Source organism: Muscardinus avellanarius (genome assembly GCF_963383645.1).
Source record: "Muscardinus avellanarius genome assembly, chromosome: 11".
Taxonomy (NCBI): Eukaryota; Metazoa; Chordata; class Mammalia; order Rodentia; family Gliridae; genus Muscardinus; species Muscardinus avellanarius.
Window position 1 is genome coordinate 51608711 of NC_137797.1, and position 26934 is coordinate 51635644.

The 26934-nt window shown below is 41.7% G+C and overlaps 1 protein-coding gene across 2 annotated transcripts in view; it reads left to right on the forward strand.

Moving 5' to 3' along the window:
• Window positions 1-429: 429 nt before the first annotated feature.
• The window catches only part of BEST3 (bestrophin 3), a gene marked incomplete at both ends in the record, with an annotated part of 43130 nt that continues 16625 nt past the window's right edge, over window positions 430-26934 (forward strand). Inside the window, 8 exons of one of the 2 annotated variants that reach the window (XM_080705645.1) lie at window positions 430-581; window positions 4221-4315; window positions 4791-5024; window positions 16609-16763; window positions 18902-18979; window positions 19077-19229; window positions 23075-23155; window positions 24590-24741. In XM_080705645.1, coding sequence (XP_080561771.1) covers window positions 430-581; window positions 4221-4315; window positions 4791-5024; window positions 16609-16763; window positions 18902-18979; window positions 19077-19229; window positions 23075-23155; window positions 24590-24741 — 1100 coding nt within the window. Of the gene's footprint in view, window positions 582-4220; window positions 4316-4790; window positions 5025-16608; window positions 16764-18901; window positions 18980-19076; window positions 19230-23074; window positions 23156-24589; window positions 24742-26934 lie in introns of those variants that run through there. The other variant, XM_080705646.1, reaches the window with a different exon arrangement.

Consider the following 26934-nt stretch of genomic DNA (forward strand, 5'->3'; position numbering starts at 1 on the left):
ATATTACTCTTCCCAGAGACTCCCTTCTTCTCCTCTTCCACTAAAAGACTTAGCACTGAAATAACGGTTATCCCCAAGTTCCAAATTGTACAAACTGGGCCGGGCACAGTGGCACACACCTGCAATCCCAGGACTTAAGAGGCTGAGACAGGAGGATTGTAGGGTTCAAGGCCAGCCTCAGCAACTTAGTAAGATAGTTTCAAAAAGGGGAAAGGGGCGCTAAGGGTATACCTTAGAAGTAGAGTGCACCAGGATTCAATCCCCAGTACAAAAAAGAAAAACGAGAAAGGGAAAAAGAAAAATGGGGAAGGAGATATGTCTGATCAGTTACTTGTTTGGGTGTCCTTTGATATACAGATTTATGATGTCTTAAACATGACTTTTTACTTGTGTTATGTCTTTTTACTCTTCTAGAAAAAACTATCCAAGATGACTGTGACTTACTCCAGTAAAGTAGCAAATGCGACTTTTTTTGGATTTCATAGGTTACTCCTCAAGTGGAGAGGCAGCATCTACAAACTACTGTACAGGGAATTTATTGTTTTTGCTGTTCTTTACACAGCAATAAGTCTGGTATACAGGTACTTGCTTTGCATGTGTCCTTACAAGGCCATCAAGTATTATGTAAGAATACAGTCTCAAAAATCCAAACCCTTTGATTGCTGCTGACTTTTGCATTACGTAACCTCTACCTTTGCATGAACCTGTCTGTGGTCTTCTTGCAGGACAGGGTATTTTAATCTACACCTAACCATTTTTTAAGATTGTCAAAGAGACTGTAACTGTCAGGTTCAGGGGGTCTCCTTCCAACCCTACATGAATTGATCATGATGAGATATTAGTTGTGCTTTGAGAATGTTGCTATAGACATAAACTGGAAGGTTTATGCTCAGATCCTTACTATGTGATAATTTCGAATAGGCAAAGTCCACAGAGGAATCGGTATTTGCGCTTCTCTCGACTACGTCATTCATACTTTGAATTTGTGATTTGACAGCTTGTTGCAACTACATATGGAATTAACATGTCTGTGAATGGTGCGTATCAGGCAACTGCCCTTTCTTCTGCCTGGAATGACAGGACCTTAGCCAGGATGGGGTCCTCCAACCTTGCCAGCGCCCCAAGTAAAGAATGAAGGACTGAGGACTAGTTTATTTTCTTCATTTCTTCTGATTTCAGGGCATTTTATGTTCACAAGAGGTTTTTTTTTACAAAACATTACTACCTATGTCTTTTGCACTAATAGAAAATTCAAGCAAAATCATATCTAATGAACATTTCTACAAATAAAAATTAATCTTAATACAATTTTATCAGTATAACAAGGAAGCTTTATGAGTTTTTTATTAAAATTGAACGCATACATTTCTTCTCTGGAGGAAGCTAAAACTGGAAATAGGAAGGCTAAAGGTTTTTGAGGCTGTATTTCCACCTTTCTATGTACATCAGTTTATTTTTCTTCTGCATACAGATGAGCAATTTATGTATTGTTTCTCTTACCTACGTTCTTCCTTGCACAACAGGACTTCATTTGGAGAAGAGGGCCATTAATTTAGCTGGCTGATAGTTAGCAAAAGTTAAAATGGGAAGAGTTATTTGGCTCTGCCATTCCAAACCGCTATACATATTAGTATATACTTGGGCAAAATATTTTTAGAGGAAAAGTCTTATTAAAAATGCCTAATAATTTTTCAGACATCTTATATAATATGATATTATTTTGACAGTTTATTTATATGTCACCAAGCCTTCAGAATATGAAATAGTGGAAGATACAATGATGTCCCGGGATAATTATCTCATTCGTTATTTTTACTAATGTGAGTTTATTATTGCTGCTACTGCTGCTTAGAATAGACAAGGCCTTACAACAGTTGCCGTGGAGCCAGAAATGCTCCTTGGGGCCTCAACTTTTCTCTATGTTATACCTATGCCTCCCTCCAAAAAATTGTATGCATATATTTTCCAAAGGTCAAAGAGTGCTTTCATTTATTTATTTACTTATTATTTTTTATTTGCTTTTGTGGTACTGAAGATTGAACCCAGGGACATTCTACCTCTGGGCTACGTCCCTAGCCCTATTTTATTTCTTATTTGGAAACAGGGTCTCACTAGGTTGATGAGAGTTTCTCTACTTCCTGAGGCTGTTCTAGAACCTGTGATCCTCCTGTATCAGCCTCCCAAGTACTGAGATTACAGGTGTGAGCCACCACACTCTGAGTGCTTACATTTATAATATAACCATTAGTTCAAGTCAGCCTTCATTTTTAGAAGTTCAACTGTAAAAGTTTATTAAAGTAGGTCATTTTATCTTAATCAAAATAAAAGGTTTACCAAGAACTAGAGGATGACTTGTCAAAAATGCCAAACATATCCGTGGAAAAATATAGTTTCATTCTCATGACTACTAATGACATTTAAGTTTTATATTCATCCTGTTCTAAGCAAATAGCGATACTTAACAAAATCATAAGGCAGAAACAGAGTGCATTCATATGAGTATGTCTCTTCTGATTTTGGAGAAATTTTACAAAATAATCTCTACGGTATTTTCTAGCTACTAAAATTTCTATATTTTTTCCTTTGGCCAATTAGGTATAATACCAACCATTGTATTATAAAGTACGAAGCCACATGTTTAAAATTTATAAACATACATGTAATATTTTAGTCCTTATAACATCACTGACATATTGACATTGTTATCCTCATTAACAAGTAAGAAAACTGAGGCTTACAGAGACTTTAAAATATGTTCAAGCCGGGCGTGGTGGCGCACGCTTATAATCCCAGCGCTTGAGAGGCTGAGACCGGAGGATCGCACAGGTTCGAAGCCAGCCTCAGCTACTGAGTGAGGCTCTCAGCAACTTAGTGAGACCCTGTTTCCAAATAAAATATAAAATAGGTCTGGGAGTATAGCCCAGAGGTAGAAAAGCCCTGGGTTCCACCCCCAGTACCACACACACACAAAAATGTTCAAAGTCCATATCTGTAAATGGTAGACCTAGTATTAAAATGTGGCTTGGTCCAACCTAAGATGCATGCTTTCCGTGTTTAAATCCTTTTTGACCATTTCAATTTATGTATTTTTTAAAAACCATTCTGGCAGGGAGTTCTCATCCACATGACCCTGATAGGCCAGGTGAAGCCTCTCTTGTCAGCTCCCTGACTTCAGAAATTCTGAGCCTTCTCCAAAGCCGGAGCTGGAATCCTCTCCCGCCCCAACCATAAACGCTCCTGTGTGGACCTCAGCTCCCTTCAGTGCTCTGTCTGCAATCTGATTGGTTACCAGCTGTTATTATCCCTTATTATTCTTATTATTTCTCTGCTTCCTTTATCAAAGTTCTATGCACTCAAAGGGACCTTTGACCCTTGGTATAATGGATCTTTCCTGGGGTTCTCTCATCCATTGGAACAACCACATTTTGATTTATGCCATGTGTTTGCTTCTTTTCCTGTATTTTGATCACTATTATTAACCTGCCTTTCAATATTTCTTCTGAATCTAAATCCCTTCCCTGTGGCATAAATACTATTAATGGTCTTCTCATTAAATGCAATTATATTAACAACACCAGAAAATAGTTTTGGACACCTTGAGTCAGATCCATAATAAAAATCTTGAGACAATGACTGAATGTAATAATGAAAGTTTTCACCTCTAATTGTTAAATCTATTTCATTTCTATTTCAAAATCATTGTGAGGTTTAAAATAAACAATGGAAACAATGTTCATATCCCTTGAAATACAACATGTATAATCAAGAATGTGCTAAGTATATTCAGGAGAAAGTGAGGTCAAGATGTCAAATGCTATCATTTAACAATGATTTAATAATCAATCCACTTAGTTGATATCCTTTTTAAAGTGCTCCTGATGAATAATTGAAAAACTGACTATCTTATAACATATCTTGCTCCAGATCCAGTGACCCAACTGTATAAAACTAAGAATATAAAGTCTTATAAATGAAATGGTTAATAACCCCCACTACTTAATGGCCAACAACATTTATGTTCTAAAAACATTAGTATTTGAAACATTAAGCAATTAAAAAGCTTTGAGACACATCAGCCTAAATAAAAAAATAAAAAAACTATTGCTCCTTAAAAAAAAAACTGAGATTATTTATGCTTAATTGTTTGCACGTGATGTCACTTGCAAAGCAGGTGCAGAAGTATAATATCATAAGGGCTGTGCATTTTATTTTTGCTCCAGATTGTTACTTACAGGAGCCCAAAAACGTTACTTTGAAAAATTATCAATTTACTGTGACAGATATGCTGAACAAATTCCAGTAACCTTTGTGCTTGGTAAGTATAGGTCACACGCAGAATGCAGCCACACAGCTGTCTCCGTTAGGGTGACGCGGATGATCTGCATGGGAGTGTTTCCAAGCTGAGAGGCATGCCTGAAAAGCCGGTGCTTGCGATAGAACCAAAACCACCCAAAAAGTTTGCCTTCAGGGCTGCTTTCGCTGAATTAACACCAAACAAGTTTGAGGTCATAATCTGCTATGGGACTATTAAGCTTTCTCTTTCTTCACTAACTCTCCATTTTTGCAGTCAATATTTGAGTTCTAATATCCACTTACTGGATGCCCCGGCATTGCCAGGCACAAATGACTTTTTTTTTTTTTTTCCTGGAGGGCAAAATCTTAAGGTATGGATCATAACACATTTTGATGTCCCCAAACCCTAAAAAGCCTAAAATTCTGCTAAAAGCATCAGCATCGCCAATGTTGTCTGCGGTTAAGAGATTGCTCTACCATTTCCCGTTATTCTGCAGGGTTTTACGTTACTCTGGTAGTGAACCGATGGTGGAACCAGTTTGTGAATCTGCCCTGGCCAGACAGGCTGATGTTCCTCATCTCCAGCAGCGTCCACGGGAGCGACCAGCACGGGCGCCTGCTCAGGAGGACGCTGATGCGCTACGTAAACCTCACCTCGCTGCTCATCTTCCGCTCCGTGAGCACCGCCGTGTACAAGAGGTTTCCGACCATGGACCATGTGGTTGAAGCAGGTATTGTGAATGGCTTTCGCACCGGGCTGTTCTCAACTGGGAGAGGCCTCCAGGATTCTTTAGAAAACCCCTTAAGCCAGGCGTGGTGGCGCACGCTTGTAATCCCAGCGCTTGGGAGGCTGAGACAGGAGGATCGCGTAGGTTCGAAGCCAGCCTCAGCTACTGAGTGAGGCTTTCCCCAACTTAGTGAGATTCTGTTTCCAAATAAAATAGAAAATAGGTCTGGGAGTATAGCCTGGAGGTAGAATAGCCCTTGGGCTCCACTCCCAGTACCACAAAAAGAAAAGAAAAGAAAACCCTTATTCTCATTTATCCACTCCAGAAACGTTTACCGATTACCCCATGATCCAAAAGCAATCTTCAGAGACAAAAATTATTAAGTCGTGACTCCTGCCCTTAAGACGTTTACGTAGAAGGTGAAGGGGAGGAAGTGGCAGATAGTCACATTACCTTAAGATAAATATAATAATAAATATAATAACATAATATAATATAAATAATAATTATAATAAATGAATAATTTATAATACATATTGTTTATAATAAATATATATAATAATAAATATAACAATTATATTTAGAGCCCGGCGTGGTAGCACACATCTGTAATCCCAGCATTTGGGAGGCTCAGAAAGGAGGATCACAGGTTAGCAGCCAGCCTCAGCTGCTTAGTGAGGCTTAGTGAGGCCCTTTACAATTTATGAGACCCTGTTTCAAAATTATAATAAATGAATAATTCATAATACATATTATTTATAATAAATATAATAATAAATATAACAATTACATTTAGAGCCTGGCATGATGGCACACACCTGTAATCCCAGCATTTGGGAGGCTCAGACAGGAGGATTACAGGTTAGCAGCCAGCCTCAGCTGCTTAATGAAGCTTAATGAGGCCCTTTACAATTTATGAGACCCTGTCTCAAAATAAAGAATAAAAAAATAGGGCTGGGGGTGTAGCTCCGGGATAGAATGCCCCTGGGTTCAATCACCAGTATCGCAAAAAAAATTATATTCATAAAAAACTGTAATATTACTGTACAGTTTTCCAACTTGCTAGAGTTCATTTTTGTTTACAGCTATTTCATTTGGACCTCAAGAATACATGAAAAAATATAGAAAATAGATTTTGAGGTGTTACAACCTTACCTCAATCATATGGCTGATTAATGGAAGCACCAGAATTAAAATTCAAGCCAAAACATTTATGTTACTTTTTCTCAAAATATAAGTAGATTCTGGTAGAAACGAGCAATGTCAGTTTTTATCTAGGCAAAGCCCGAGAGATGACAGCAAAAGGCTGTTTCAATGGGGATCTGTTGCCTCCAAGTAGATGCAATTACTCTATTTGGGCTTCTGGATTCATTATGCTGAGAATAAATCATGTTCAAAGGATGCTTCTCCTTGGTGTGTAAATATTTAGCAAAGACGCTGCTAAGTCAGCCTTCAATAGAGTAAGGACAACGTGAGATAATTCTTGGCACATAAGACACTAGAAGAACCACGAGCTGATTCTCCTCTACATTGAGTACAGTCTCAAATTAGATTGCCATCTCCAGTCTCCTTTTCTGAAATGTCCTTGGAAATCGATCTTTTTAAGAATAATAGTTTTGGTTTTGGATTTTTGTTGGCTTTATTTGTCTTCTTAGATGGGCAACATAGTGACTAAAAGCATCATGTAAGTGTTTGAATCTTTACCACTTACTGGCTACATGACCTTGTATGTGTTACCAAACCCTTCTGTGACTCAGTTTCCTCATCCATAAAATAGGTATACAGTAATTTTTTTTTGGGGGGGGTACTGGGGGTGGAACCCAGGGGCTTTTCTACCTCTGGGCTATACTCCCAGACCTATTTTATACTTTATTTGGAAACAGGGTCTCACTAAGTTGCTGAGAGCCTCACTAAGTAGCTGAGGCTGGCTTCAAACCTGTGCAATCCTCCTGTCTCAGCCTCCTAAGCGCTGGGATTACAAGCTTGTGACACCACGTCTAGCTGTACAGTAACTTCTAATAGCACCTACCTCATATACTTAAAGGCTTATATGAGAATTAAATAAATTAATATTTATAAAGTGTTCAGAGTAATGTCTGGCACCTGGTAAGTGCTACCTTAAAATAGGCTATTTTGGGGGGAGGCTGAGACAGGAGGATCATGCAGGTTCAAAGCCAGCCTCAGCTGGCTTAAGAGACCCTGTTTCCAAATAAAATATAAAAATAGGTCTGGGAGTGTAGCCCGGAGGTAGAATGCCCCTGGGAGTACCAAAAAAATAAAAATAAAAATAAAAAAATAGGCTATTTTAATGAAATCGTCTAAAATGGCAGCACAACTTAGAACTTTAGTCACTTTAGAAAACTCACTGTGGCCTTGACATCCCAGGTTGTCTTGATCCACTTTGACCAGGGAATTGTGAAAGTCAAGATGGGAATAAGGAAGGAGGGAGGTGAGTGATGTTGCTTAGGGACACAGACAGTGATGGAGTGTACAGAGTTGGTTAAGGATTCAAGTGGAGGGTATGAATGGGCTGGAAAATGCACAGGTGTATCATGATGTAAAACCAGCAGGAAATAATTAATAATAATAATAATAATAATAATAATACTGCCTGTCCTCTCAGTTCAAAAGTAGAATACTGCCTCAGAATGACCAAGCTGAGAGCCAGGCGTGGTGGCACATGCTTGCACCAGTACTTGGGAGGATCAAGGTTCGAAGTCAGGCTTGACAACAACTTAGCAAATGGATGAGTGAGAATCCAAGTTTAACTGGGTGAATAAAAGTGGTATTTCTCTAGTTGTAACACGTCCTTGGAAGGAAGAGACTGCATTCTGACAGGAATTGGATGCCAGGCCCAATTCTCAAACCAAATATTAGCCTCTCGGTGCCACCTCCATGTTAAAAGCACACCGTGAGGAAGCCAGGATGGCGGGCAACGGAGAGGCCTTTGGGGCCTCTGCTCAGACACACGCTCAGGGCTGAAGGGCAAGTCGATGTGGGGCAGTAAATAGGAGAATGGCATGATTTCGTTCCTTTGAATTTTTCATAATAGTAAGGCCTACTCCTTGTCAAACTTGTACACATGTCTGCAAGTGTGCCTTTCACTCCCCAATGTGTGTTTAAACTCATGTATCTCAAGGTGTGCGTCACAGGCTCACAGGCCTCTACATCCTGGCTGACTTATTTATTGAAAATGCATTTTCTGGGACTCCACTTCAGATCTGCTGGATCAGAATCTTTGAATGTAGAAGTTTTCACCTTCACTTAAACATACGCCTGTGTCTTTTTTTTTTTAATACACTAATATTTGGAAAGTACTGAATCTTCTCTGAGATGCTTGTTTTCAAAACTCTTTTTCTCATCCTGGGCCAAAAGACTTTGGCCACCACCAGCTCATTTCTGATGACAAAGCAGCAACAATTAAGAAGGAGAAGCCTCAAGCTGGCACACGCCTGCGACCCCAGCGCTTGGGAGGCGGAGTCAGGACAACTACAGGCTCCAGTCCAGTCTCAGCAACTTAGTGAGACCTTGTTTCAAAATAAAATAGGGCTGGGGTGTAGCTCAGGATTAGAATGCCCCTGGGTTCACTCCCCAGTATCAGGAAAGAAAGAAGGAGAGAGAGAGAGAGAGAGAGAGAGAGAGAGAGAGAGAGAGAGAGAGAGAGAGATTGATTTTAGGCAAGATTTTAGCACTGCCAGTGGATCCAGAATTGTAAAGAGGGCTTTGGAGCAGCAGTCTAGTCAGAGGATTTGAATTCAAATTGCTTGGACATAATATGGATCATTCTGACTTTAAACTTTTTATTGATTTGTTTGAACTGGCTAAAGAAGGAATATGATGATGTGACACATTTCCTAGTGACCTTTGCCACCATCATAGATGACCTCTGTAAAAAAAAAAGCCACACTATGCACACATATGTCTGTCTGTCTGTCTGTCTGTCTGTCTCCTCTCTCTCTCTCCTTTCTCCCTCTCCCTCCTCTTATTGTACTAGATATTGAACCCAAGGGCATTCTACCTTTAAGCTACACCCCCAGCCCTTTTTATTTTTTTGTTTTGAAACAGAGTCTCACTGAGTTGCTGGGCCTCTCCTCCAACCTAGGTCCTCCTGTTTCGGTCTCCCAAGTACTGGGATTACAGGTGTGCACCACCCTCCTGGCTCCCTACTGCTCTCTTGAATTCCTGTTTTCTTTCAAATCAGGGGGAAAAAATGGTAGTGGGCACAGGTTGTGCCCACAGGAATATAATGTCTCCAAATTAGGCAGCAGGCAAAGGTTCCAAGCCTCTACTCTCTAAGCTGGAAGAGACTTGGGCCGGGTCCTCCCTGGCTGTTCTGGCCATGGCAGCCCTGACCTGTGGAACTTCCTGCTCCTTCCCCCGAGGAGAGGGCTGACTCACAGTCTGCACACAGAGCCTCTCCAAGCTCTCCTAACCAGACACTTGCCAGCGCTGCTCCCTGACTGCCCTTTGCCTGCGCCAAGGTTTCTGGGAAGAATAGGAAGTTCAGGGATAGCGGAAAATGTTTGGCTCACGTCCTGAGTCCAGAGCCAGGGCACCTGCTCCTGCCTGAGGGCAGAGAGGACTGGTAAATATGGCACTGGGGGCCAAAGAGGGGGCCATGCCAAGGGCACAAAGCCTCACTACTTGACTCCCTACATAAAATCTCCTGTAAGGGAACGCTTGCGTTCTCAAACTTCAGTGTGCATTAGCTACTGTTAAAATCGATATTGGTAGAAATGCAGATCGCAGAGATTCTGAGTCAGTAGATCTCAGTGTGGTTAACAAGCTCCTGGAGGCTGAGGTAGGTGAGCAGTGGATCACATGCTGAGGATCATGGGCCCTAAAACAACCCGGTTTCCCTGCAGCCTCTCCTCCCTCTTGTTTCAAGGAGGGCTCTTACCTGCAGGGATTCTGTGCTGGCTAGGAAGGAGTGGAGAGGTGAAGGGAGGAGGATAAAGGCCAGCAGCTCCCTCTGGAGCATCTTGGAGCTCCTCTGGAACTGGATGAGCCAGGCCACTTACCTGCTGGCTCCCAAACGTTCTTTGCTTTTCAGTTGGACAGTCAAGTTATTATTGTGGAAAGTAAAAAGACCACAACACATGCAGCCAGAAAAATACATAATTTGTGTGTGTGTGTGTGTGTGTGTGTGTGTGTGTGTGTGTGATGTTACAGGTTAAATTTCTCAAGTTACACACTTGTAATCCCAGCATTTGGAGGCTGAGACAGGAGAACCACAGTTCAAGGACAGCCTCCACTAAGTGAGGCCATTTGCAACTCAGTGAGACTCTGTTTCAAAATAAAGAATAAGGAAGCTGGGTGTGGTGGCACACACTTGTAATCCCAGCATTTAGGAGGCTGAGACCAGAAGATCGCGGTTCACAGATAGCCTCAGCTACTTAGTGAGGCCATCCACAACTTAGTGAGACCCTGTTTCAAATTAAGAATAAAAAATAGCGTAGGGGATGTAGCTCGGAGGTCGAATGCCCCTGGGTTCCATCCACACAAAAAAAAAGAAAGAAAGAATAAAAACTAGGGCTGGGGTGTAGAATGCCCCTGGGTTCCAACCCCAGTATCACAAAAAAATTCTCAAGTTAAAAATGAAAAAGCTTTTATATTTCTACTTATACCAAAATAGAAATATGACAGTTGAATTAAAAATAATGTCTATTATGCTGAAAAGTTTCTGAACACTTTGTTACCAATTACTTATCAAAGGAACTGCAATATGGTCCCTGTGGTTTTGCTTATTGCTATAAATCTGTTCTGGAAAAAATTCTAGTCATTCTAGTCACTTGCCCTGGAAAATGTTACTCATTTCAAGTCAGATACACAATTCCAGATCTTTACTAATTCAAGATGGCCTTAGTTGAGTGCTTGAGTTATGGTATCAGACTTGATCAAATCATTTTATCTGATAGTTCACAAGCATCAGGAAAAGAAAATAGTTCTCTTCAAAATCACTCACCAGAAGCACAAAGATAGATAATAGGAAATTATAAACCTTCTTCTAAAAGGAGTACCCACAAAACTGATGCTAAATCTATCATGCATTTGCTCATTCAGTGAAACTCTCCTGAGTGCCAGGCACTGTTCTGGGCACCAGGAATGCATGTAAGCAGAGCAGGAGGTCTGTGTCCTCAGGATCGGAAAGAACTACTATCAATTTTGTCTTATATTAATCATTTCTAGAGACAGGCAAAATATATTTATAGCCACACTTGACATCTCTATATCACACTTCTCTCCACAATAGATAATTCCCTTCTATACTTGATAACTCATAAGAGTGACCTTCAAGAAAAAGGGATACTGTCCTTTTCTTAAAGCCCTGCAATCTTAACATGAAGTTTGTTGAGCTTCTTCTATGACTAGAGGAAGTGTGACAAGACTCCACTGGAAGTTTCAGTGACTCTTATGTTACAGATATTGACACAGCCAAACGAAGCCCCAGTTGTCAAATTAAAAGTCCTGACTTCAAAGCTGGGCATGGTGGCACATGCTTGTAATCCCAGCATTCAGGAGGCTGAGACTGGAGGATCGTGGTTCGCGGACAGCCTCAGCTACTTAGGCCCTCTGCAACTTAGTGAGACCCTGTCTCAAAATAAAGAATAAAATAGGGCAGGAGGTGTAGCTTGAAGGTCGAATGCCCCTGGTTTCCATCCCCAGAACCGAAGAAAGAAAGAAAGAAAGAAAGAAAGAAAGAAAGAAAGAAAGAAGGAAGGAAGGAAGGAAGGAAGGAAGGAAGAGGGCTGGGGCATAGCTCGGGGGTAGAATTCCCCTGGGTTCCAACCCCAGTACTGCCAAAAAAAAAAAAAAAAAGTCCTGACTTCAGATGCACCGGCTGGAAGGCTAGCCCCATTTAAGTTTCTGGCATAATACATCATTTAATCTATGACCTCTTCTCTCCCTAATTAAATCAGTTGAGTTATGTCTAACATTTCTGCCCTGAGGTTTGCCATTGCTTTCCCCATGCATTCCATGGCTCTGGGGTTCTTGGTCTCTGAAATCTCCAGCTGCTCTGTGTTACAGCAGAGATGATCAAGTGGACAGTGGCATTCGCAGCCATGCCAGGTTTCCCTGTTGGCTGAACTTTTAGAGGCTGAGTCAGTTACCCCCAGAGTCTCACATGATGAGCCCGGAAAAGACAGAATGTCATCCTGTGCGTGAAACTTGACTCACCTCGCTGCACTTGCTCCACACGAGAGAGAAGGTGTGGGGCAGAGCCAGCGCTGCTTGAATTAACGCCATGCTGGGCAGTCTCACTCAGTCAGCCCTTGGAGTTTCCCCGCAGTTCTGTCTCAGGAGTAAAGGCTGTCCACTCAGTGTTTCTAAAAGTATGATCATACGCCACAATCATAGACTCATCAAGAGTACTTGTATAAATTGCATGTCCCCAGACAGCCTCGGGATAACAATCTTGGGGGCTCAGAAAGCTAGGAGTCATTTTAAACAATTTCCCAAGAAGCCCTGCTGTATCTTTGATTTACACTATCTTTCTTTCCAAACCCTGCTGCACATTGGAATCACTGGGGATCTTTTAAAACTACTGACATCTGACACCCACTCAGACATCAAGATTCGATATCATTCTAAGAACCACACACGAGGCCACACCAATAATTCTTCCAGTTTTATGTGCAAATTGCCTCAGATCTGTTCACTCAGGGCAAATGCAATTCTGAGCCACCTGCGCAGGTGAGGAGTTGAGAGCAATGATTTTTTGCATGTGATATTTTTAGCATTGTTATGTAGAAGACAGTGAACTACAAAGTGGGATGCTAATTTAGATACAGGGATACAGCTGACTAGAGAAGTTTTGTTCATTACAAAAAATAAAGCGTATTATCAGCACTGCTATTCCAGAAGCTTATTCTACTCCTCCAGATCCCGTGGTAGGCTTTCTAAACTGTGGACTGTAACTCACTGTTGAGTTCTTAAATTTTTTTAATGGCTTACAACTACTATTTTTAATTTTTTGTGTGCGTGTGGTACTGGGGTTCCTGGAAGCCCTTCTACCTCCGGGCTACACTCTCAGACCTATTTTTTATATTTTTATTTGGAAACGGTCACTTAAGCCAACACGGCTGGCTTCGAAACTGCGCGATCCTCCTGTCTCCGCCTCCCAAGCGTGGGGATTACAACCGTGCGCCACCACGCCCGGCACAACTACCATTTTTAATGGGAAACAATAGAATATAAATGAGAGAACGCATCCTGTTAAAGGGCCAGTCACTGTTCTATGAACCATGTACGTCTTATGTCTTATTGTGGCTCTTGTAGATGTGGCTCAAACATCAAACAAGTTGTAATTCATCTCCCGCTCAACCTCATGTTGCCTTGCCTTGATTTTTCCAGTTGACTGGGTTAACACCATCTCATTATAAAGGATAGCCATAGTTGAAGTGGTGGCCTTATCGTATGCATTTGGAAAAAGCAGAGATAAGCCGGGCGTGGTGGTGCACACTTGTAATCCCAGTATTTGAGAGGCTGAGACAGGAGGATCGTGCAGGTTCAAAGCCAGCCTCAGCTACTTAGTGAGACCCTGTTTCCAAATAAATATAAAAAAGGTCTAGGAGTGTAGCCCAGAGGTAGAAAGCCTCTGGATTTCATCCCTAGTACCACACACACACACACACACACACACACACACACACACACACAGATGAAAATGAGCTGGGCCACTTACAGTCTTTCTAAAAAGTCACTCTCTCAGGTGCTGAATGCACAGCTTTTTCTTACAGAAAGAATTGGCTCAAACCCATTTTGCTTTTAAGTTTTGAGATGCAGAACTTTTAGTCTTTCTGCTAATAGAGCCTCATTCAATTCTGTGCTGTAAAGGTAAAAGAGATCTGCCTCTGCTTCAACCAAGGAAAAATAGGCCAAGTGCACAGCAGACAAAATCTATGACAAGTGGAATGCTGTTTGTCAATGGATTTAATTAATCTTTTGGCTTGAGGACAATAAAATCTGCCTTAAAGCAGCAGATCCTACTCCAGCAAAACACAACTCAGGTTGAAAGTCAATGCAAACCTATGCTGCACTGACAGATGGAGATAGAGATATTTTACTCTGATTGGAAATAGTAAGAGTTTTGAGGGATAAGCAATGTGAAAATTGCTAAGCAGAGCTGAGCCAGCCAGAAAGGAAGGAGATAGCAAGAGAGATTCTAGGCATGTGCAATGGTAGGATAAAATAGCCAGGTCGGCAGGGGCATCGATGGGGGCTGAAGGAGCCCAGCATGGACAAAGACATGTGGAGGAGACAGAATGGAGGGAGACCAGCCAACCCATAGTGCTGCCGAACCGTGGGCCCTCCGTAAGTACAATCAACTAATCAACACAGCCTTAGAGATGAGGATAATGACCCTATCCTGAAAAAAAAAAAAAAAGCATCAGTCTCTGGTTAAAATAACTTCAAGTGTTGATAAAGATAACATTCCACTTCATTACAAACGTTCTTTGAATGAATTTAGCCAACAGTCTGCAGGGTTTTTTTTTTTCAATTGGCCAATAATTTAATTCCAAAGATGGGGTTACTTTGGAGACGATGTGTGACCCTGCAGAGAATGATGATGTGCAATATATATATTCTGCCAAAAGCCATGGGTGGTGGCACACACTTGTAATACCAACATTTGGGAGCCCTGAGACAGGAAGATTGTGGTTCGTGTGGAGCCTCAGCTACTTAGTGAGGCCCTCTGCAACTTAATGAGACTCTGTGTCAAAATAAAAAATAAGAAACAGGGCTGAGGGTGTAACTCGAGATAGAATGCCCCTGGGTTTCATCCTTAGTACCGCAAAAAAAAAAAAAAAAAAAAAAGTTATTTGCCAATAGACTTTCAGCGGATTCATTAATGTCTGGTTTGTCTTTCCCAGCACCTAGTGAAGTACTTAATAAATTTGGGCCTAAACCCAAATCACCAGCTTTCTTTCTACATGTCCCCTCCCAGCCAATAGATGTCCTACGTGGAAGGAAGGGCTTCATTTGCTTTATTGTTCGTACTAAATAAGCCCTCACTCTGCATTTTTGCTTTCTGCTTAGAAGCCAAGAAAAGACTTGCTAGCACAATTTGATCCATGTTCCTGAGAATAAAAATTAACTAGAGACAAAGTTATTCTTTGGTCAAATTACAGAGATTGCAGCCTGTATATAAGTGGGGTCATTTTTGAAAATTGCCCTATAAATCTTAAGAATGTAGCTGTTAGAAAATTGATATAGAATACTGAGAATAGATTTCCAGTTAAAAGAACAGCTGCAGCAAGCCTTTGGGCATCAACTCCAGCTGGCGCAGTGGTGCCCGCGTGCAGCCCTAGCTACTCAGGAGGTTGAAGCAGGGGAATCACTCCAATGCCAGCCTGAAAAGAAAAATTAAAATAAAAAAGGTCTGGAGAGATAATTCAATGGTAAGCACTTGCCTACACGTGGAAGGCTTGGGGTTCAATCCCCAGTGCTGCCAAAAAGGAAATTTTTATCCAAAAAGGATAAGCAATATGAAAAGTACTGAGCAAGGCAGAGTGGGCCAGTGGGAAAAGAGAAATTCTAGGCATATGCAATGACAAGACAAACATGTGTACCTACTAACTTCTTGTAATGACATTTAATCATGCCCTTCAAGTCTTAAAAAAAATCAGATTATCTGAATTATACTACAGGTTGGAGTTGCGCTGAGAAACAAACAAAAAAATAATTACCAGGCCTATTTTCAATTTTTACCTCCAAAGAATGCCATTCTTCAGGCATAGACAGTATTTCTAAACTAGGATGAATAGTTTGAGTATAATCTGTGTGTGTGTGTGTGTGTGTGTGTGTGTGTGTGTGTGTGTGTGGTGCTAGGGATTGAACCCAGTGTCATTATACCTCCAAACTACAGTCCAAGCCCTGTTTTATTTTATTTTATTTTATTTTATTTTATTTTATTTTTGGTTGTTTGTTTTCCAGTACTAGGGATGGAACCCAGGGGCATTCTACCTCCGGGCTACACTCCCAGACCTATTTTATATTTTTATTTGGAAACAGGGTCTCTTAAGCCAGCGCGGCTGGCTGCGAACCAGCGCGATCCTCCTGTCTCCGCCTCCCAAGCGCGGGGATTACAAGCGTGCGCCACCACGCCCGGGTTTATTCTTTATTTTGAAACAGGGTCTCACTGTTGCAAAGGGCTTCACTAAGCAGCTGAGGCTGTTCTCGAACTGCGATCCTCCTGTGTCAGCCTCCCAAATGCTGGGATTACAAGCTTGTTTTAAATTTTAGATGAATAAACCAAAGCCTAAAGAGGAAACTTCCCCAGATGGATTTCTAGTCCCATTTACTGTGTCCTTCTATATCAGATTGTCAACAATGTTCTGGCACGTAACTATGCATGCGTAGTCTGATGTATGATGTGTGCGTGTGCGTGCGTGCATGCACATGCTCTCATGCGTTCTTCATCTCTTTATCTCTTTCTTTATCTCTAACACAAGGAAGCTTTATTTCATATTTCTTCAGTGCCCCTCCCATGCCATGTACATACAGGATTATATATAGGATGTTCATATATAGGATCATCTATTAGTGCTAAGTTTGTATAATCTGTTTTTATTTTTATGTAAAGGTTTTATGACGGCAGAGGAAAGGAAATTATTTGACCACCTCAAATCCCCTCATCTGAAATACTGGGTTCCATTCATCTGGTTTGGAAATCTTGCAACTAAAGCCCGGAATGAAGGTAGAATCAGAGACAGCGTGGATCTGCAGTCGCTGATGACTGTGAGTGCATCGTGAACCATCACCTGTGTGCTACTTAGAGCCCAGAAGGACCTGGGTGTAACAGGTCAGACCAGGAAGAGTCGGCTTTGTTTAATCCCGATTCCAAAAAATCAGGCTAGTTTCAGAAGCCACAGCAGGCAGGCCAGGATGGCCCTCAAGTGGACTCAGTTTGCTTGGTATTTTTTCCCCAGAAGCTGTGTTTCACACAGAGAATGCTTTGTAATAGGCTCTGTAAAAAAAAAAAGTGTTTCTTTTTTCATTATTGTTGGGTTTTTTTTTCTGGGGGTGGGGGTGCAGTGCTGGGAATTGAATCCAGTGCTTCACACATTCCAGGCAAGTGCTCTCCCACTGAGCTACACCCCCAGCTCAAACATGGACCTTGGAGCCAGGCATGCTGGCACACACTTGTAATCCCAGCATTTGGGAGGCTGAGACAGGAGGATCACAGTTCGCGGACAGCCTCAGCTACTTAGTAAGACTCTTTGCAACCCAGTGAGACCCTGTTTCAAAATAAAGCATAAAAAATAGGGCTAGGGGGTGATGCTTGGAGGTAGAATGCCATTGGGTTCCATCCCAGTAGCAAAAAAAAAAAAAAAAAGTGGATGTTGATTGGTTAATCAAAGGCTGCCAACAGCTCTAACGTGCCCATGCAGCATATTTACCATTCCTGGCTTCAGGATTCTAGGATAAAATCTAGAGGAAAAATAAATCTCATCAGCCAGGCATGATGATACACACCCATAAACCAGTACTTGGGAAACTGAGACAGGAAGATTGCAAGTTCAAGGTCAGCCTCAGCAACTTAGCAAGAAGACCCCCAGCAATTTAGCGAGATTCTGTTTCAAAAAAATTAAAAAATAAAAAAAGGTCTGGGGGTATAACTCTGAGGTAAAACACCTTTGGGCTCATCCCCAACACCCCCCAAATAAATAAATTAGATTAACTTCCATAGCCATTTCCCCAAAACTGGAATATCCCAAACTTAAATCAGCATTTCAGCCAGGCATGATGGCACATAATGCTTGTAATCCCAGTGCTTGGGAGGCTGAGATGGGAGGATCACAGTTTGCAGCCAGCCTCAGCTACTTAGTGAGGCGCTGTACAACTTAGTGAGACCCTGTCTCAAAATAAAGAATAAAAAAATATATATAGGGTTGGAGGTATAGCTCAGAGGTAGAATGCCCCTGGGTTTGATTCCTGGTACCAAAAAAAAAAAAAAAAAAATCAGCTTTTCAGGTGTTTCAGCAAACAAAATAGTGTTTTCACTAAACAACAACAACAACAAAAAAGCCTGGTTTCACCTGAAAGCAAAGTTACATAAAGGCTAGGTATATTTATGCCCTGACAGTCTCCTGCCTAGGTTAGGCAAAAAGGAATAAATGATATAAAGCTCCTAAATTAAGATGAACTCTTCCTCCCAATATTAGATAATAACTTATGATCAATAGAAGAAAGAATCAATGAAGCTCAGTGCTTCCTGTGGCAGAGAGAGAATTTCTGTCAATATGAGCATTCTTTTTTTTTTTTTTTTTTTTTTTGGTGGTACTGGGGTTCCTGGAAGCCCTTCTAACTCCAGGCTACACTCCCAGACCTATTTTTACATTTTCATTTTGGAAACAGGGTCTCCTAAGCCAGCGCGCGCGGCTGGCTTCGAACCTGCGCCATCCTCCTGTCTGCCTCCCAAGCGCGGGGATTACAAGCGTGCGCCACCACGCCCGGCTTCAATATGAGCATTCTAAAGTCTCTTTGTGAAGGCAGAAGGAGGATGTGCTTATATCTCTTTTCTAAGATCATAATAAACATATTTTTAAGAGAAAGAGAAAATGCTCTTCAAAATTTCCTACCAGAATAACTAAAAATGACCTGCATAAAATATCAATTATGGCCGGGTGTAGTGGCACACATTTGTAATCCCAGCATTAAGGAGGCTGAGACCAGAGGATCATGGTTCATGGACAGCCTCAGCTACTTAGTGAGGCCCTCAGCAACTTAGTGAGATCCTGTTTCAAAATAAAGAATAAAAGAAAAATAGGGCAGGGTATATCTTAGAGGTTGAATGCCATGTTCTGGACCCCAGTCAGTATTTACTGCCACATCCATCACTGTAGTAAACCATGTCTTCTCTGTCTTTGGCTCAGGAGATGAATCGCTACCGCTCTTGGTGCAGCCTCTTATTTGGTTATGACTGGGTCGGGATTCCACTGGTTTACACTCAGGTATCAGACATTTTACACGTGATATTGAATTTCTCCGTGCCTGCTGTGCTGGGGGGCAACAAGAACTGTCCTCACTTCCAGTTTCTCTCTATTCCAGGTCGTCACGCTTGCTGTCTATACCTTCTTCTTCGCATGCCTGATCGGACGCCAGTTTTTGGATCCCACCAAAGGCTACGCGGGGCATGACTTGGACCTTTACATTCCAGTCTTTACTCTCCTACAGTTCTTCTTCTATGCAGGGTGGCTCAAGGTAGCCAACTGTCTCAGCATGTGAGACCCACTCTGAAATTTGTCAGGTTCCAAACTCCACTCTGATCCTTTTCTGAGTCTTTGCCAATCTTTCATGAGTGAATCAAAGGTAGATTTAGCATGTAAGAGCTCAGAGATGTGATTATGCTTCCATCAAGAATTACAGTGACCGAGATGTAGTTCAACTGTATTGCAGAAGTCTAAAGCAGTTCAATATGCAAAGAGATTAGAAGACCACTCTTTTATAGTTATTGATTTTTTTAAGTCTCTAATCACTCCCATTAGGATTACAATCATGTAATTAAAGTGATAACTGCACCTGCTTTGGTATTTTATACACTAATAAGCAACCAGGCAAAGTAACAGAGCAAAGAAGCCCCAGACATCAGGCTTAAGCATTGCTATTGTAGTAGTATCTTGGTTCTGCTCTGTAAATAGTTACTGGAGATTCCTTGAAATCAAACTGTCCCACAACATGAAGTGCACTCATTTTCAAAACCAGAACTGAGACTAAGAAAAGAACTTACCAGAATCAAAACCAAACACCAAAGTTAATGATGACATTGGGTTTGGGAAAATATAAAAGCAGATCAGAGCAGTGAGAAGAGCTTGACCAGTTCTCAGTGTAGAACTGTAGTTGCTCCTCCTCCACCACTACCTCCGGGATCCTCCAGGCCTCTCCAGGTGTATGTGATGAGGATAGGAAGCCAAATTCTTCTACCAGTTTCATAAACCTCCAGAAGGGAAGGATGCAATGAGAGGAAAAAAAAAAAAAAAAAAAAAGACAACAGCATCACTAAGTTAACTGAAATCTCATGACAGTTTGAAGATGACTAGTGAAATAGAATTTCCAAGCGCTTGGCCTTCCAGCAGCCACACGTTGTCATGCCTTCAGGTTGTGGCAGAATTTTCTCTGCAGAAGCCTTTTCTTCGTTAGTTTGAATCTTTACCAGGAAAATCAAATGTGTTGGCATTTAAAGTTGTATTCCACAGACTAACGGCATGTCCTTTACAAATGGCAGAAACATTTTTAACCAGATGACAGTGGTTGTTAATTATTTTTACCCACTTAAGAGCAAGAAAGAGGAGAGCTTAATGACTCTCATTTCCCATTAGAGGAATAGACTTTACTTTTATAAACATAAAATCCCCACAGTTGGCACAAATGCTCAATCATTCTGGTATTTTTGTCCTTTCCCCCGAGTTGTGCTTAGCTTTTGATTCTTTGCTTTGTAGCCTAAGGTGCTCAACCAGCCCATAGTTAATTCCTTTCATCGGAGGCAGTTTCCAAAATACTGACATATTCTTTTCTTTTCTTTTTTCCTTTTTGTGGTACTGGGGATGAAACCCAGGGGCATTCTACCTTCAAGCTACACCCTCAGCCCTTTTTTTTTATTATTATTCTTTATTTGAAACAGGGTCTCACTGAGTTGCAAATGGCCTCACTAAATAGCTGAGGCTGTCTGCGAACCACAATCCTCCTGTCTCAGCCTTCTGAATGCTAGGATTACAAGCACGCCACCACTCCCGGCTGACATATTTTTCTTTATGAAATATTTTAGGGGGCAAAATATGAAAGACACAATCCTAGCTTTGTTAATAAATAGGCAAAAGCTAATGGAAATGAGTTTTCCCACCCCAGTGAGTTGTGTCTTGTTTTCCAAAGAGCTGCTCTATCCTGACAATTATGATTTTTATAAATCTTTCCAAAGTGTAGAAAACCCACCTGGAACTTCTGAAAATGTCACATCCAATAAAGCATGTCTTTGTGAGATTTTCAGTCCACAAATGTAAGGATCTCTCTCTCTCTCTCTATATATATATATATATGTGTGTGTGTGTGTGTGTGTGTGTGTGTGTGTGTGTGTGTGTGGTACTGGGGGTGGAACCCAGGGGCTTTTCTACCTCCGGGCTATACTCCCAAACCTATTTTATATTTTATTTGGAAACAGGGTTTCACTAAGTTGCTGAGAGCCTCACTAAGTAGCTAAGGCTAAATTCAAACCTGTGTGAGCCTCCTGTCTCCGCCTCACAAGTGCTGGGATTACAAGCATGTGCCACTACACCCGGCCTCACTTTATTTTTTTTTCAGTACTGAGGATTTAACTCAGAGGCGTTCTACTTCTGAGCTATACCCTCAGCCCTATTTTTTATCCTTTATTTTGAAACAAGGTCTCACTAAGTTGTAGAAGGCCCCACTAAGTAGCTAAGGCTGGCCACAAACCTGCCATCCTTCTGTCTCAGCCTCCCAAGTATTGGGATTATAAGCGTGCACTACCACACCCAGCTTGTAAAGGTCATTTTGATAACTGAATATAGATTATAATGATTTTTGCAGGACTCGTACAATAAAAGCTAAAATTGATATAACAAAAATAATTTCAGGATACTTTAATGGCCCATTTTACCAGGCAAAAAGAGGCAGATGGGCCCTCACAGCCCACAGTATAGAATCTGACACAGCTGTCTCTCTGAGGCTTACTGTACCAGGCACTGCCCTGCCCACACCATGCTAAAAACCTACTGGTTTTGCATAACACTAATGCCTGGGCCCGGCTGCACACCCAGGAAACCAGAACAGTGGGATGAGGGGCTCAGGCTTCCATTGGCTTTTTGTTTTTTTGTCTTTTATTTTTCAGGACTCCCCAGGTGACTTCTATGCATAGCCAGTGTTGAAAATAACAGCTTTGAATGTGTTTTGACTTAAATCCTAAAGACACCTGGAGTTCCAGCACTCAGGAGGCTGAGACAGGAGGGTTGCTTGAGCTTAAGAGTTTGAGACCAGCCTGGACAACAGAGGAAGATCCCTATCTTCAAAAAACAGAGAGAGGGAGAGAGAGGGAGAGAGAGGGAGAGGGAGGGAGAGGGAGAGAGAGAGAGAGAGAGAGAGAGAGAGAGAGAGAGAGAGAGGACAATTCAGAAATATAAGAATATTTAATATTGATCAAATATTAGAAGATGTGTGATAGAAGGTACCTAAACTTTTCTGCCTAAAACATACTAAATGGATCCCCCTTACTATTATTCAGTAAATTAGGTGACTAATTTAATTAGGTAACTAATCTATATTCAAGTGACTCATTTAAGCCACCTAATTTACTGGATAAGGTAAATCCATAAGTGAGCCTCAAAATGCAGCTTGATGCCGGGTGTGGTGGCACACGCTTGTAATCCCTGCGCTTGGGAGGCAGAGACAGGAGGATCGCGCTGGTTTGGAGCCAGCCTCGCTGGCTTAAGAGACTCTGTTTCCACATAAAAATGTTTAAAAAATAGGTCTGGGAGTGTAGCCCATGGGAGTGTATACCGGAGGTAGAAGGGCTTCCAGGAACCCCAGTACCACAAAAAAAAAAAAAAAAAAAAAAATGCAGCTTGATGATTTCCTGTCTCCATTCATTTAGCAGTCATGTGAATAACTGAGAAATCACCTTGTATTTCCTTTAACTGTGACTGAAGTCCCTCTGCTGCTTAGCCTTGTCTGATCCGGGCCCTTACAAATCCCTGGAAAACACAGGTTGTGAACCACTCTCCGCACTTTGCCTGCACGTGGTTGATGGCCCTTCAGTATCCATTGGTTTGACCTGGCTCCTAAGCAGTCTCTCTGGAACAGCACCTACCTTGTCACCAGTTGAGAGGCAGATCCGCTTGGAGATCATGCCCACACAGGGCAGCATTTATAACCAGAAAATCAAGTTCCATTGCTAATAAACGTCTGTCTATAGAACAGCCCACTGCCCTGTAGGCTTCATATCTTGAAAGTGACGAAGGAGAGAATAAAACAGGAATCTACTTCAGTCTGTTCTTAGTCTTCACAGGTCATGATGGATTTATTCTGTGTTCCAACTGCAGGTGGCTGAGCAACTTATCAACCCTTTCGGAGAAGATGATGATGACTTTGAAACTAACTGGTGCATTGATAGGAATTTGCAGGTTAGAGGAACTTTTCTTTCTTGTATGAACAATAAGTCACTTGTAATGTTCTGATCTGAACAGGTCTGGAGGCAGGGCCGGCTGCAGAGTTGTAGCCACAAATGGAAGAGGTTTAGCTCTGCAGTATGTTGCCCTTCGGAACCTCATGTGTCATGGTCTCAGTTCCAGTGAAATTTAGGCAGAATTTCAAGTCAATTTTCTTTGTAAATTTTTCTGTTAACTTTACTCAGTGTCTCTCCCATCTAGGACAAAGCAATATTTTAATTTCTTTTTTTTTTTTTTTTTTTTGGTGTTGAACCCAGGAGTGTTCTACCTCAAGCTACACCTCCAGCTCTTTTTTTTTTTAAATTTATTTTAAAACAGGGTCTCTATCAGATGCTGAGGCTGGCCTTGAGCTAGAATCTATGACCCTCCTATCTTAGCTTCTTAAGTACTGAGATTACAGGCGTGTGTCATTGCACCTAGCTAATTCTTTCTTTTCTCTGTTTTCTGTTGCCATCCACAGAGGTCAGCAGTGACATAAAATGGCATCCAGACCCGATCTGATATAAAGTCCCAAATGTAGCCTACAGACCCCATCAGTTAACTATCTAGCAGCTGCACACTAGGAGCCTGGGCTACATAGGCCTATTTCTTGAATCTGCCTAAAACATACTAAACAGACTCCCTTACTCTTCCAGCAAGCTTTTCATGAAAAACCAGCATAAGAGAATTTCGTTTTAGGCAAGGCTGTCCTCAGACCACTCTCTTCCCTGAGAACCAGAGACTGAGTAAGGGCCTTTCCCTTGTCCATATGTTTCAAGCTCTGCCTCTGCTCTCAAATAGGTTCAAATATGTATTCTAAACCACCTTGTCCAAGAGTTAGGGAAGAAACGCAATGCCCAAGTCACCCTTTGTTAAAACTTAATTCTGAGAGACTGATTAACACACATTTCATCAAAGCCAAGGGGAGAGATCACTACAGCTCCAAACAGTACACCTATCCATTTGCTCTTCCACATAAAGAAGAAATCAGGGCATGTAAGAAGTGAGACTAAATTTAAAAAAGAGAGAATGTGTGTATGGGGTTAACAGAATGAATTCTTGAGAATCTGCACCTTTCCATACTATGTGGCCAGGGGCTTGCTGTCAGGGTAGCCACCTAGACAACACTGTAACTGTAAGCAAAGAAGAAAGGTGCCACACCTCCCTCCAGGTGAGCTGCGGCACCTGGCTGGGGCGCGGCGGGATGGGTGGAGTGCGGGAAGCCAGACGGCCCTGCTTACACCTTCGCCAAGTGCTCTTGAGCAGATCATAGGGACAACAGACAACGTATAGTCACTCAGTTAGACTGCGGTCCTATGGCTCTCCAGCTCCCATCCACCTACTGGAAATTCTTTTCTTTTTTACATAATTCACATCCGACATATTCTAACAATGTGACGATGATTTTAGGTTTCTCTTTTAGCTGTGGATGAAATGCACATGAACCTGCCCAAGATGAAGAAGGACATTTACTGGGACGATTCTGCGGCTCGGCCGCCCTACACACTGGCAGCGGCCGACTACTGCATACCCTCTTTCCTGGGGTCAACCATCCAAATGGGGTGAGTCTTTTAAAAATCTTCACTATTTTAGAATAACTTGTTCATTGTTCTGATCTTTTGCCCCTTTTTTTGCCTTTTTTCTAACTGTACTTAGTATGTCAGTCTTTATTCATTGGTTTTAATACCAAAAAAATTCCCTATCTCTCTGTAGTGGGAGCTTTAAGCAAATGGGTTTGAGGCCTGGTAATTCACGCACAACTCGAAAGTAATCTTACTGAACCTGATAATGTATCTGATTTTGGAGAGCATGCAAATGGAGAGAAATTTAGGTACGTTTGCTAATGGCAGATATCATCATTTCTTTTGTTTGTTTGTTTGTTTGTTTTGTGGTACTGGGGTTCCTGGAATCCCTTCTACCTCCGGGCTACACTCTCAGACCTATTTTTATATTTTTATTTGGAAACAGGGTCTCTTAAACCAGCGCGGCTGGCTACGAACCTGCGCGATCCTCCTGTCTCCACCTCCCAAGCGCGGGGATTACAAGCGTGCGCCACCACGCCCGGCCCTGATATCATCATTTCTAAAGTAATTAAGGAAAGCATAGACAAATTTATAAAGTTAATAGCCCTTCCCTCCAAAAGAAAGAAAGAAGGAAATGTAGAAAAGAAGGGAAAACTTTTGTGGAACTTTTAAGTCAACATGGGCTCGAGCAATTTTAGCATCTTTAAGCAGACTGGAGCAGGTTTGTCTGCGGTAGTTGCTTCTGTGACCTTCTTTCCCCTCCTTCCACCATGTTCTGCCTCCTGTATCCCCCTTTTGGGATATCCAGCTTCTGTCCCATTCCTATATAGCTTTATTTTATCCAGGTGTGGTGGTGCACACTGTAATCCCAGTGCTCAGGAGGCTGAGACAGGAGGATCTCCGGTTTGCAGCCAGCCTCAGCAACTTAGTGAGGCCCTCCGCAACTTAGTGAGACCCTATATCAAAATAATGAATAAAATAGGGTTGGGCATGTATCTTAGAGGCAGAATGCCCCAGGGTTCAATCCCCAGTACTACACACACACACACACAAAAAAAAAAAAAAAAAAAAAAAAAAAAAAACTTTATTCTTAGCCAAGTAACTCCTAATTCCATAAACAATGGTCTGTGGCACTGCTCTTCCATAAGAGCCTCGAGACTGAAAAGCCTTCAAGACCAAAAGCAAACGACAGCTGAGAATGGGGTTTCAGGAGTTGTGGGGCAGGAGATGAGAAAGATCCAGGAGCTAGATTTGCCTTAGTGCCCTCGATATATGCCTCAGAGAAGGCTACCTATGCCAGGCCATACTTGCTTCTGCTTCTGGGTAGCCTTCTGAGGCTGGACCCTCTCATCCAGCATCTTTCCAGGCCCCATTACTCAACCCAGCCTGCTTGGTCTCCATGGACAACCATCTCTGCTGCTCACGCTTGGCAACCTTTGTAATTCTTTACAGTGGCAGAGCTTTGTGGACATCTGGCAAACTTGTCAATTTTGAAAATTAATGAGATGTTTTCCTATGGGTTCATTTTTTAGATCATTAAAATGCTTTATCCTTCCCCTCCACCCACCACTGACTAATGTAAACTATTTGAAGATCTAACTTGTTCAAGGAAACCAATACCATTGACGCAGGCAGAGGATCAATGCAGATTCTACTTGGATGCTAGGTTTCCACTTCTAATGTCCACTTAGTTGTTTTTGCAAAATGATTAAAATTACTTTGTGGGGAAGGTCTCAAGGTTCTTATCTTGATCTACATATTTGTCCTAATCATAATTTTGCAGTTTCCCAAGTAAATGTGCATGTGCTTCATAAGGTATGAAATATGTTTCTCCTGTTCCTAAATATGGAAACACAGAATTAAAGATTTACAAGATCTCAGTAACAATACTTATCCTAAAAGATTATTGGGAAGCCAGGCGTGGTGGTGCTCACTTGTAATCCCAGCATCTGGGAGGCTGAGACAGGAGGATCGCACTTCAAGGACAGCCTCAGCTACTTAGTGAGGCCCTCTGCAACTCAGTGAGACCCTGTTTCAAAATAAATAATAAAAACTAGGTCTGGGGGTGTAGCTCGGAGGTAGAAAGCCCCTGGGCTCCATCCCCAGTACCACAAAAAAAAAAAAAAGATTATTGGGAAGATTAAACGACAGTATAAACACAAAACACTCTAGACATAACCATAGAGCATTATTATCATCAGCTACTCAAGTCTTGTATTTATGGATTTCAAA